Here is a 13,249-nt window from a genome sequence, read left to right on the forward strand (position 1 = left end):
CGCTGTCCGGAGACACTTCCGGGTCACATGGCCAGCGTGACAAAGCTGCATCTGGTGAGCCAGCGCAGCACACGGAAACGCCGTTTACCTTCCCGCCTGTAAGCGGTCCCTATTTATCTACTTGCACCCGGGGGTGCTTTCGAACTGCTAGGTTGGCAGGCACTGGGACCAAGCAGCGGGAGCGCACCCCGCCGCGGGGATTCGAACCGCCGACCTTTTGATCGGCAAGCCCTAGGCGCTGAGGCTTTTACCCACAGCGCCACCCGCGTCCCATATATATATATACACACCCCTATATATATATATATATATATATACATATATATATATATATATATATATATATATATATGGCTGGGTTTCCCTTAGCCCAGAGGTTTTTGACTTTTTTTGAGTCCACGGCTCCCTTGACCAACTACATTCTTTCTGTGAGGCTCAGGAGCCCAGCTATGCCACCCCTTGCCAGCAGAGCTGGCAGCCTCTCGTCCTTTTTCTGACTCCTTCCCTTGTGGAGTGTTCCCTCTTCTCCTCTCCCCTCTCCTTCGGAGTCCCCTGGACAGCCGCAACTGCCGCCCCTTCCCTAAAGAGAGGTGCCTCCTCACGCTGCCCCACAGGGGCCTGGGGAGCACCCCCTGGCCAGCTCCAGAGGCACCGTTCGCCTGGGGAGCTTGTAGCCAGGGGTGCTGCAACAAACAGCTGTGCAAGCCTTTGGGAGGCAGAGATGCAAGAAGGCATGGGGGGGGGGAGAAAGAGGGACAGAGGCCAGTGTTGCTCCCAGCACCCTTGACCATCATTCAGGGCACCCCAGGGTGCCACAGCACCCTGGTTGAAAACCACTGCCCACCCAACAAGCATCAGACATACATCACAGAAAGAGGCAGTCTTCTCTCCTGGCTTGTCTCTTGTCATGATACCCTGACAATGTTTGCTGGTTGCCCTTTCCTGACCAGTCTGAGCCTTTCCCTTGAAATGGTAAATACCTCAGTTCTTGAATCCATTGTCACAGATCTACCCCTATTTATGTGAGATGTTTATAGCTTTGGAAGGATTTGTAAGTGAAAAGAACTATTGGGAAAGGTTTTTTCTTCAACTGCAGAGTAAATATCTGGGGTCATTAAGAGGGCTTCAGAATTGCTCTGTGAACTCAAAGAAAGTGTCTTTTTTTTCAGGGAATATTTTATAATTTTTGAATGGTGAAGGGTTGTTTTTTCTCCAGGGTGTGTGTCTGCTATGTGTGCACCTTAAGATTTGTGTAACACTCATGCCAACTTTGGTTGCCCAGCGCCTGCAAGTCCCCTACTGTGACATCATAGAATGCTTGCAGTTTTTTTATAAACCCCACCAGCAACTGCTCACCAGGAGCAGAACTGAGCAGCTTCTGTGAGTGAAGTGAAGAGCTGTTTCTCAGAAGAGGAAGCCCTGGGAGAGACTAGGGTTCAAATACCTCCTTACTCAGCTATGCAGCTCACTGGGTGACCTGGGGCAGGTTGTGGGGATTAAATGAGAAGGTGAGAACTATGTATGTCATCTTGAGCTCCTTAGAGTAAAAGATGGGATATCAATTCAGACACCCTCAGAAGGTGGTAGACTCTCCTTCTTTGGAGGTTTTTTATACACAGAGGTTGGGTGGCCATTTGCAAGGGATTCTTGAATTGGATTCCTGTTTTGCATGCAATTGGACTAGATGCACCTTGGGGTTCTTTCCAAATCTACAATTCTGTGATTTTGCTTAAGTGTCGTTTTATTGATTAGATAGGACACCCCTTCGAGACTGCTCTGAGATCCCAGGTTGGATATAAGCGCCATAAATGAGAAAAGAGAGACACACGTCGGCCTGTGAATGACCCCAGGCAGCTGGCAGAAGGACTCGGACATAGAGGCAGAGGGAACCTGAAGGCTTCAGGACGAAGTTGCTGTTAAGCACTGGACATAGCGCCGACTGGAAAAGGTGAGTGGCCGTCTGCAAGATCTTACAGAGCTCATGAGATCTTGAGATTTCAGGAAAATCTCACAAGATCTTGCTAGCCTAATACTGCTATTAAACCAACTAGATTTAGTAGGATTATGCGTAGGGTTTCCATGTTGGGTTGCAGCTAGCACTGTGGGCAGGGTAAAGTCCTGGCACTTATATGACCTCCCACTACGGACATTGCTGGTGCTGGCAGGGTTGAGTAAGGTTGGCACAGTGCAAACACACCAGTGCAGCCAAACTCGTGCTCATGCCAGTGTGTTCACACCACATCAACCTCACCTCCTTCCTCCTCTACCTGTTCCCTTTTGAGATGCAGATGAGGACATGTTTGTGGATGAACCCAGCTTCATGGCCGAAGATTCCCTGTGGTTACAGCAAAGGCAATCCTAACCCAAGAAGGACAACAGGAAATGACTAATTGCATGAACATGCAATTGCCCTGCCCATTTTCTCCCCTATCTTTATAGGTATCGGTTCCAGCCTGTGACCTGGTAAGAAGTGGAAAGGAAGCCTTACCATCCCAAACCTGTGGTGGACATTGAACCTCCAAACTCTCTGGGGATGGATGCACCGGAAGCCACCGGTCCCACAGAGGAAGATGTTCGACCGTGGATCTTACAATTTTTTGGTGGACCTGAAAATCCTATTCAGGAAACAACCAGTGGGAAGGAAATTCTCCTCCTCCCAGGCCTTGGAAGAAACACATTCTGCTCAAGGGCCAAGTGACTGTTTCAGTACAAATAAAGTGACAGTTGCAGGTGAACCAGGAAACTGAGAAGTGGTATACAAAACTAAATATGCAGGAGGGTGTAAAGGCAAAGGGACCCCTGACCATTAGGTCCAGTCGTGACCGACTCTGGGGTTGCGGCACTCATCTCGCTTTATTGGCCGAGGGAGCCGGCGTACAGCTTCCGGGTCATGTGGCCAGCATGACTAAGCCGCTTCTGGCGAACCAGAGCAGTGCACGGAAATGCCGTTTACCTTCCCGCCAGAGTGGTACCTATTTATCTACTTGCACTTTGACGTGCTTTCGAACTGCCAGGTTGGCAGGAGCAGGGACTGAGCAACGGGAGCTCACCCCATCGCGGGGATTCGAACTGCCGACCTTCTGATCGGCAAGTCCTAGGCTCTGTGGTTTAACCCACAGCGCCACCTGCATTCCGCAGGAGGTGTAGATAGTCTTTAAGAAAGGATGCTCTTCGAAGGCTGGGTGTGTGTGTAACAAAAATTGGAAGTATTGCAGACCCTTTTTCTGACCTGAGAAGTCAATTGTCTCTTATTGAATCAGCTGAATAAACCAAGTCTGACCCCCTTTCCTTGGGGGCCAGGAGTGAATCTGGAACATGTATCCCAGGGAAGAGCAGCATAGATTTAGGCAACAGGTTGTAGGCTCCATTGCTCTTCCCCCAGCGCAGCAGCACTCTTCCTTTCCCAACGGGATTCCCCCCTCTTCTTCACAGTAGGGTGTGCTCCTCCCTGCACACCCTCCAAATCGGCCTTCCAACAGACAGCCTTGGATTCAAGCGTTGGTTTCCAGCAGGGCTGTGAAGTGCTGAAGGGGGACACTTTGCAAAAGTTTGGCACCATTTTTGAGTGAATCAGATTTTTACTGAAATTGTCGCGGGTTAGGGATTTTTTTCAAAAAAATGTTTTTCTGCAGGTTAAGGCCTCGAGGGCTGATTGTTTGACCTATGATAAAAAAACCTTTCTCTTTCCACAGCCAAACCTTTCAGGGGACAATTTGCACCATTTTCGAGTGAATCGGATAACGTCAGAGTACTGGCCAAGACTGGTTGGAAGTAGCTCAGACTGGTTGCAACAGGTCTAGGCTGGTTTGAACCAGTCCATGCTGATTTGTGCTGGTCCAAACTGGTTTGAACTAGTCTAGGCCGCTTTGAACTGGTCTAGTCCTTTATTCCAACGCTTTGCAACATATATACATGCTTAAAATATTGGGGCAACTGACAAAACTGTGATGGAAAGAGCATTTAGACCAGGGATGGGAGATCTCTAAGACTCCAATTTCTATCATATACCTGCCCTTGCAGGTTGGGGTGGATAGGAATTGGGAGTCTGCCAATATATGTAAAGAACAGGTTCCCCACCTCTGATTTAGATCTGCACCCTCATAAGCCAAACTGTCAATGTCAACAAGCTCTGAATGCATTACATGGGCAATGGGAAGCCATTCATCAAAAACTGGTGGAGTTTAGCAACAGACCTCATTATTCTGCAAAATGCAGAAAGACTTTTTACTCTGCCCAATTTTGCCATGCAGAAGATGGCTGGGGAGTGAGGAAACTGGCTATCTGGCCATGAGGGCACTCGACTGATCTTGAGACGATACCCGTTGCTAAAATGCTAATCTGCAATTTAATTTCTAAAACTTTTTTAAAAAAAACAACAAGAAGAGCCAGATACTTTTAAAAGTTTTAGTAAAATTATTTATGTACACCAATGCATAATATTTACATTTATATAATACTGATGGGGCGGGGGGAGAGAACTGAACCGAACCATGGTACAACCAAAAGACACACTGAAATGGTGAAGAAAGATTTTGAGAGAACGACGATTGAATTTAGGATTCACAGCTACACCTATGCTGCCAGCCAGCCTCAGAACAAACTCCCCTTTCCTGGACAAGTCCCTGCTACTCTGAATAACAAACCAGACAAGCTCATATGAGCTAGTTGGAACATGATGCCCGCCTTAGTGAGGGGTTGCTGAGAAAATTCCAACATGGAAAATAAATGTGGAAAACACTGCATCAGAAAAAAAGAAACCCACCTGCATTTCCAATTCCACGAATGATTGGCAGGTACTGTTATGAATCTGGTACCTTTGCAAACAGGTTTTTTTCTGGCCAAAGGGAAAGTTGGAAGTTTTCCACACACACAAATCCTCTATAGTTGCCTTCCCCAACTTGGTGCCCTCCAGATTTGTTGGACTACAACTTGCATCAGCCACACAGCATGACCAACTGTCAAGTTGGTTCGGCCAAACGCTAGAAGTCAGCTGCAGGAGACTTGCAAGATTCTTGGTACCACCAGATCTGGACCATTGCTTTAACGGAAGAAATTATAACAAAATGCAGCTGAACCCTGCGCAATCCAAAAGCGAAGGACAGCTTTTCTAAAACCTTCTATTGCACCATACATTAAAGGAACACAACTGGCAGCTACCTCAGGGATTCCTTTGGATAATATGCTTATGAAGGACAATCGTCTGGAATTATAATGCTGTTTTTGGAGGACTACCCCTCCCTTCTCTCACCTCATATTCCATTCTCTTTCTTCTTGAGATCACTTTTTCTTTTTCCTTTATTATTGCTATTACTGCTTTTTGCATATTAGAAAATGAAAACTATTTTTTTAAAAAGGATGATACAAGTTGCAGTCCAAAAAATGTGGAGGACGTGGTTGGGGAAGGTGGCTCTAAATGCATTATCCCAGAAGCACTGCCAGGGTGGAAAAACAGAAGGTTGCACAACTCATTTTGTCCCATTTTGCTTACTGCTTTCTGTCCACCCAACTCAGAAAACAGCTGCTGATGCAGAGTTTCCTATGTAGGTATGAAGCTCTCTTTCCTGCAAGGGCTCCCCTGGTTAACTTCAAAAGTGACGGCAAATCTGTGCAAGTATTCCTCTGAAGTAAACAAAATACCCACGCCTAGGTTCTACACATGCTTAGTGGTTGAGCTACTGAGTGGGCTGTTGGTATTTTCAAGAAGAATTCTTCCTCAGCAACCCACTCCCCATGGACTTGTCCGTTGAAAGCAAAACTCCTATCCAGTATCTGCCTGGCCTTGTATTGTATTATGAAACACATACTTAGAACCAAAACCAACCCAGAGATCTCAGCCACTTAACCTCCTTTAAAATAAGATATGCTGGCAGGCATAACAAGGCATTTTAAAAAAAAAATAAACCCACTTAAAACAGTTAAGGAAATAAAATTAATCTTCCGTAATAAAGGGGGGGGGATAACAGCATTTGATCTTCAACCTCAAGTTGCCATACTAACCTTAATCTAATCCATTTTTTCCTTATTGTTCAAAGTGACGGATCTGGCAAGAGTTGCCAGGTCTTGTTAACCAGAGTGGTGAAAGCAGAGCATTCTGGGAACTGCTTATGCTACCGGGGAGGGGGTCAGCTACTGGAATTTAAGAACATCCTCAAAGCCACACTTGTTTCACCACAGTCTACTCTTTGCACATGTAAGTTGTCACAGAATTTTTGCAGAAAATGGCAAGACAACCACTGTTGTGAGTTCTTCGTCACACCACTGCAAGCCAGTCACTCTTAATGCCCTTTGTGGGGAGGGAAATCGAGGAACAGTGGTTGCAAAACAAAGGTGTGTGTCAAATTCTTGAAGAATACGGGTGCCAATTTTCAGAGCAGAACAATACTGAAAGGGAAGACGCTACTGTTTATTTCACTGAGAACAGGACCAGAGACATTGGCCTCTGGATAGTTTGATGTTCCCACACAGAAGTAAATTCCAGTTGACAAGCTGGTGGTAAAGATTCACCTCACCTGGAACTTTTGAAGAGCATCCAAGAGCATCTTTCCACTTCAGCATTGCTCTTGTAAGTAGAAGCCTCCATCTGCATTGTAGGAGGTTGGAATAGACGACCCTTTGGGCCAATTCTAATTCTATGAACCTCGCTCTGCACAGCGTCAGTGAATATAATCCTGCTGTGAGCAAGGCCCATCTTCTCTTGACATTTGGCTTGTGGGCACGTCCAGAGAAGGCCCTCTCCAATAGTTTCCTGGTGCGTGCTCTTAGTGTCCAAGTCAGATCATGAAGAAGAGGAAGAGTTTGGATTTGATATCCCGCCTTTCGCTCCCTTTAAGGAGTCTCAAAGCGGCTAACATTCTCCTTTCCCTTCCTCCCCCACAACAAACACTCTATGAGGTGAGTGAGGCTGAGAGACTTCAAAGAAGTGTGACTGGCCCAAGGTCACCCAGCAGCTGCATGTGGAGGAGCGGAGACGCGAACCCAGTTCCCCAGATTACAAGACTGCCGCTCTTAACCACTACACCACACTGGCTCTCATGGTTTTGTACTTACGCCTTGCTCCAATTTATTAGCTGTGAACAAGCATGGAGGGTGGCTTGTTGACGCACCTTCCTCCCAGCTTGACAACACAGCTGTCAGCACCGAAGACCGAAACCAAAAAAAATAGGGCACTCACCTGAAAATTTACCAATCAGTTTAATACTTTCCACCGGGAATTGTTGGAAAGAACTAAGAAAAAGGCTGTTACACACTGAGACAGCATCCTTGTTAGGCAAGGGTTCCAGTCCTGACTTACACAAAATTATGGCAGAGGCAGAGGTGAGCAATGAGCTAAATAGCAGTAAATGGACAAAAAAATGGAGCATAGCAACTGATGAGGCAATATGGCTCAGGAAACCAAGTGTAAACAACCCCAGAAGTAAGTGAGCAATGAAAAAGTATCCACGTGAAAAGTCAACAGCTCCTAAGAAGCCTTGAAGCGGCACTTTACAGGCTAAACGGCACAAGGGATTGTACCAAAATAATTCTATAAAACCGTCATCCATCAAGTCGTAAAACGCAAACGTGTCGTAAGATAAAAAACTAGAAATATGTACAGATCTTTGTTAAATGAATTTGTTTTAAAAAAGGAAAGGAAGAAAACCAACCTATCCAGATTAGAGGGCCGGTTTCTGTCCTTTTTCAGCTTCGGAAGTGGGGTGGGTGGGGAAGAGGGGCAGCATGGAACTCAAGAGACCCAGGAGCAGGCAGGCTGCCTCTGCTAGAGGCTCTCTGGGTCACCCTCCACAGCCAGCTCTTCTGCCATCAAAGCAGCTGCCTTGGAAGAAAAGTTACAAAGGACAATCATGCTGTTCGTATCCTTCAGTGCTAAATTCAAGTAATTTACTGAGCTGAATGCAAAGGGCAGAACTAGAACAAGGCTAAGTAATACAGGCTGTTAACTATTTGATACAGGCAGCTGGAGGGAGAGAAGACAGCATCTGGTTATTGAAAAGAAGACAATCATAATTTGCCCCGTCTAACAGTCATGTGTTAAAACGGTACATAAAAATTATATTATATATATATATATATATATATATTCTGAGGAACTGAGCTTTTAAAAAAATATTACAGTACCAATGATTCTCGTTATCTACATCTATACAGCATTTCTCAAGCTGCATGAAAATTTAAATGAAATAATTGTGATTTATTAATTTACATAAAAATACTTTTTTACATTTTAAAGGAGAAATCTCAAATGGTTAAAAAAAGGAGGGGTGTTTTTGCTTTGTTAAGAATATGAGGCTCCAGCTACTGAGAGTCATGGGAGTTTGTCTGTTCTTCAATAACTTGTTTCACAATTTCTGCAAGTTTTAGTCGGTCCACTTTGTCTGTGAATCCTCTGCCTAAAATAGAAGACATGACCTTGGTTAGTCCCAAACTGGTGAAATGGAGAAAAAGAAAGACACTATCAAATGCATTCATTGGCTTAGTTCAAATATGACATGAAACCGTGGCTTGCCTCCTGGCAACAAACCAAAATGTGAAGCAATGATTTTTTGCTGGCTTACAAACTGTGGCTGGTTTTAACTATGGTTTGGCACTGTGTCTGAACTGAACAGCCCTGGTTGACCATGGTTTGCTTAGCCACCCCACTCCAGATACCAAGCTACAGAGGCACAAGGCAACAGCAGCGGCTAAGCAGCTGTGATTTCTTTGCCTATAGGAAGGGCGACTTGTGGTTTACTGAGCAAATGGTTAAAACAAACCATGGCTTAGCATTATGTGTGTATGCAACTACAGGCCAGGCAAAGAATCAAGTCAGAGGAGCTGCCTCTTGGTCCCAAGCAGAACATAAGGAGGGCCCTTTTCAGCCTTTGCAACAATTCCTGAAGTTAACAAAAGCTGGCAAGTGTTTTTTTGCAAACAGTTCAGTACGGCGATAACAGAGCCATCACTGAGCATGGACAGAGAGCTGTAGCTTCACACGACTCTTGTTATCACATTTGGATCCTGACTGACCTCCAAGGAGCTCAAGAGTGCATACATGGAATGTCCCTCTTTATTTTCACAACTCCGTGAGACAGATTATGTCGAGTGGAGGTGATATCAAGGCTGGGGAAACCAGAGAGTGGGGCAGAAGAGATGCTCAGCTGTGCTTAAGGCCTCTTGAGGCTGGGCTCCCCACACTTTTTTAATGTCAATAAATATTTACCGTTCCAGCTGAAGGTCTGCAGCGTGTCTCGCAACAATTTACACTCCCTGTTATATTTCCAGGCTTCCAGCATCACCTCGTTCAGCTTCTCGTCTTCGTTCTCACCTGTTTCAGAATGGGAAAAGCGTCTCAGGAGGATCCCCCACAGCCCTCGCCAAGGCTGCACAGACGGGAGGAGAAGGCCAACTGTACCCCCACTCCACAGCAGTGCAGATGCATCAAATGTTCTGCGGTTTAGCCCCAAAATAAAAGTGCGGGGGGGGGTGTCCTTCAATGGGCTGGGGAACCCACAAGGCCACAGATCTCACAACTCTGATGTCTGCAGAGGTCCCACAACTTTGCCCCATCTTAACTGAAATCACATAAGAGGCATTCAGGAGAGGGAATACTGGGGAGTGCATTGGTTGTTTGCAGTGGGGAGGGTCCTTGCCATCCAGAAAAGCCACAATCCCAAACCTGTTAAGTTCCAAGTCCATTTTTGAGTAAGTGCCTGTCAAGGGAAAGTTCTCCTATTTGCTCTTTCATAAACGTAATCCAGTGAAGCTACCTGAGAGGTACAATTAATCCAACGAAGTCAAGGGAGGTTAGATTTGCTCCATCTTGGTTATCCTTCTGCAAGCAGGGCTAAGACCTTCTTATTCAGACAGGCCTTTGGAAACCAAGATGATGCTGACCACTGGGCCACTGTGAGGACAAACTGGACTTTAATGGTTGGTTTTTAAATGTGTTTAGATGTACTTCAATCATTGTTTTGTACTAGTTTGGTGTTTTTTTTTACTTTATATTTTATAATGTTGTGAACCGCCTGGGTCCCAGCTTGGGAGCAGGCAGGGTGTAAATATGTAATAATAATAATAATAATAATAATAATAATAATAATAATAATAATAATTGCTGTAGTTAACTTAACCAGGCTGAGCTGCACTTGCCCATTTCTAAAGATATAGCAGAAACACACTAGGAACTTGCCCGTTTCTGGAGCTGACTTTTCTTTTCTGTATGGATTTTTACAGCTCTTTTTTGATTCCCCGGTTTGTTTTCTGCTCTTTCCCATCCCTTTGCAGTGCTTGCCCACCTCCCCAGCTGCTCAACATGGAGTGAAAAGGCAGTGGGGATGGGACATAAGTTACCGCTATTCCTTTCATCACCAGTTTTACTGTGGGAATAAGTGAAAGGAAGAAGGTGGAAGAAGGGCCCATTTTTATTTAACCAGCTTACAACCTGCAGTTAAAAATACTAAATCAGCAACAAAACAACAGTTAAAATCAGATCAGATCAGATCAGATGTAGAGAAGACGCCTAAGATGTGCATTTTGACAAGGTGCCTAAATGCCAGGAGTGAAGGAGCTTGGCCTGACATCCCCATGGCGAATTCCAAAGAACGAGGGCCTCTGCTCAGAAAGGCACCAGCCTAGCATCAAGATTTTATAAGGATGTGCAGGCAGGAGGGCAAGAACCATAAAGAAAGGTGCCCTTGGTTTTTCTGGATAACCTGGAAGCACCAGTCCGTGTGGCTATTCACAGAAGGCCTTTTCAATCACTGCACCTGTCATGAAATGCTCCTAGGACAAGGCCTGCCTGGTCCTGTTGGTGGCAGCCTTCCAACACGTGGCTAAGAGCTGCTGTGGCTGATGAGCTAGTGAGGAAATGATTTGACAGGAGGGGAATGGAATGGAGCCTTGTAGGGACTGAGGCTGGCTGATAAGAGTCTGTCTGTTGGGGAAATGACAGCGAGCGGGGAGAGAGTGGCTGTGAAGGACACAAACACACACACAGAGAGAGAAATGAGATGAGGGATATATTATAATAGCCGTTATGGAACTTAAGTTATGCTAGATCAGGAAACCAGAACTACAACGTTAATGCAAGATATAAAGGCTGCTTGTTCTGACTGTTACACTCCTGAATTAAATATATGTTTAACTTTCCGTGTTCTGCTCTGGGTGGATTCCAAGGCAAGCATATCTCACTGAATGTAAAAGTGGTATTTTATTATTATTATTTATTGAATTTCTATACCACCCTAAGGGACGCGGGTGGCGCTGTGGGTTAAACCACAGAGCCTAGGACTTGCCGATCAGAAGGTCGGTGGTTCGAATCCCTGCGACAGGGTGAGCTCCCATTGCTCGGTCCCTGCTCCTGCCAATCTAGCAGTTCAAAAGCATGTCAAAGTGCAAGTAGATAAATAGGTACCACTCCAGCGGGAAGGTAAACAGTGGTTCCGTGCGCTGCTCTGGTTTGCCAGAAGCGGCTTAGTCATGCTGGCCACATGACCCAGAGGCTGTACACCAGCTCCCTCAGCCAATAAAGTGAGATGAGTGCCGCAACCCCAGAGTCGGTCACGACTGGACCTAATGGTCAGGGGTCCCTTTACCTTTATATACCACCCTATACCCGGAGGTCTTGCTACATTAACTTGCTTTAATGGCTTTCTAAAAAAAATTTGCTAGCCGACTTTTTGTTTTTAAAGACAGAAAAGTGGGACGTAAAATATGCATTATTTTTCAGATCCACTTCCAGAGCAGAATATTGGGAAAGTCTAAAAACCAGTATTAATTGCATGTCAGTGGTGGCGAAATGTTAAGTGGCCAGTAGAGGGAGACAGAGGGATAGTTCGGGCTATAGGGCCAGTCTAGGCCTTTGACAAGGTCACTGGGCCAGACACAGCTGTCCTTACAACAGATACACACATCAAACAGAGAGAAAACTTTAATGTATGAACACTCAGTAACGAGAGTTCCATTTCTAGATAAAAAATATACAATCAACAGGGGGTGGACGTTTTCAGTTCTGGTACCCCACTTATGAAATGTTGTTTTGAAGGAAGCCCACCTGGTAACTTCAGTGTTATCCCTCACACAGACATTTTACATTTTCCTGTTTTTGTTAGCTTGTTCCAGTAAATGATTTGCCGCACTGTTACTCTGGCTGTGTTATGAGATATTATACACGTAGGTCCCGCAATCTGCCCGTTTGTTATCTGCATATTCGCTTATCTGAACACAAAGAACGATGCCCAAATCTTGTTACACACATGGCCGATTCAGATATTCAAACAGCCACAGCTTGCCCACTTCTGTACTTGTTTGTCATTTGCTGACTGACGGCACCCATTTTGGTGCAGCAACCACGGAGAGAGGGAGCAGAGAGCGAGATCAAACAAATCAGGGAGCAGGAGAGATAAGACAAATCTGTTTTTCCTTTGTCTCTCTTTCTCGCTGCTTGGCTGCAGCCATTTTAGGAAGAAACCATGGGGTGAGAAGGGGGGTGGGAGAGATCATGGATTAGAAATGTTCCCATAGAAAACAATGGAATCCTCTGGAAAACAATCTCTCAAAGGACCTCTTGATGGCATTTTACCATTGTACTGTGGAGAGTGTATTAACTTATGGTCTGTGTGTGTGGTTTGGGAGCTGCACGGTCAGGGAAAAAACAATGCTGTCCAGGGTTGTAAAGTCTGCGAAGAGAATAATTCCCAGCTTGGATCAAATCTATGCTTCCAGGTGCCATAAGAAAGCTGCAATAATAGCACAGGATAGTGCGCACCCCGGAAATTCTCTCTTTCAGCTTCTGCCTTCTGGAAGAAGGTACAGGGTTATAAAGATTAGGACTGGCTGCCTGAGAAACAGTTTCTACCCAAATGCAATTCTGGTTTTAAACGCAGTGTAAGGAGTCTCTATGGGAGTATATTGTATTTAAAAATGGGGTATTAGAGTTTTTAGGGGGCTAACCAGGTTGGGATAGCTGGGATAGCAGGCTTGTTGGGTTTTGAATGTTTTATGTAGATTTTTCAATTTCATTGTTCTGTATGGGACAATGACAATAAAGATTATCGTATCATATCGTATCGTATCATAATGGAAATCATGGACTCATTAGGCAAACGCTTGCCTAACCAATTTTTTCCAGGGAATGCATTGTTTTCGGTAAGCGGGACCTGTGTGTTATGCTTCCATGCTGCTGTAAACCAGTGTGAAGTGCAAACTGTGGCTGTTGGGAAAAGGGTTCAAAAGCACAGGCAGCCTGCAGCCCTCCCACCATCTCCCTCTCCCA

At 45.3% G+C, this 13,249-nt stretch overlaps 1 protein-coding gene and 1 long non-coding RNA gene across 3 annotated transcripts in view; one reads left to right on the forward strand and one right to left on the reverse strand.

The window, feature by feature from the left end:
• Positions 1-359: 359 nt before the first annotated feature.
• On the forward strand, positions 360-2,743 carry LOC128419938 (uncharacterized). The gene is made up of 2 exons (XR_008331941.1): positions 360-1,508; positions 1,753-2,743. It is a non-coding gene; the product is annotated as an uncharacterized LOC128419938 (long non-coding RNA).
• A 4,431-nt stretch (positions 2,744-7,174) lies between these two features.
• Positions 7,175-13,249, reverse strand: part of MAPKAPK5 (MAPK activated protein kinase 5) — a 28,533-nt gene continuing 22,458 nt past the window's right edge. For both annotated transcript variants that reach the window (XM_053401228.1, XM_053401229.1), the window contains exons 13-14: positions 9,197-9,301; positions 7,175-8,387 (exon numbers count right to left, since the gene is read on the reverse strand). In XM_053401228.1, the coding sequence (XP_053257203.1) occupies positions 8,293-8,387; positions 9,197-9,301 (200 nt within the window). In that variant the 3' untranslated portion in view covers positions 7,175-8,292. The remainder of the gene's footprint in view (positions 8,388-9,196; positions 9,302-13,249) is intronic.

Source organism: Podarcis raffonei, chromosome 8 (genome assembly GCF_027172205.1).
Source record: "Podarcis raffonei isolate rPodRaf1 chromosome 8, rPodRaf1.pri, whole genome shotgun sequence".
NCBI lineage: Eukaryota > Metazoa > Chordata > Lepidosauria > Squamata > Lacertidae > Podarcis > Podarcis raffonei.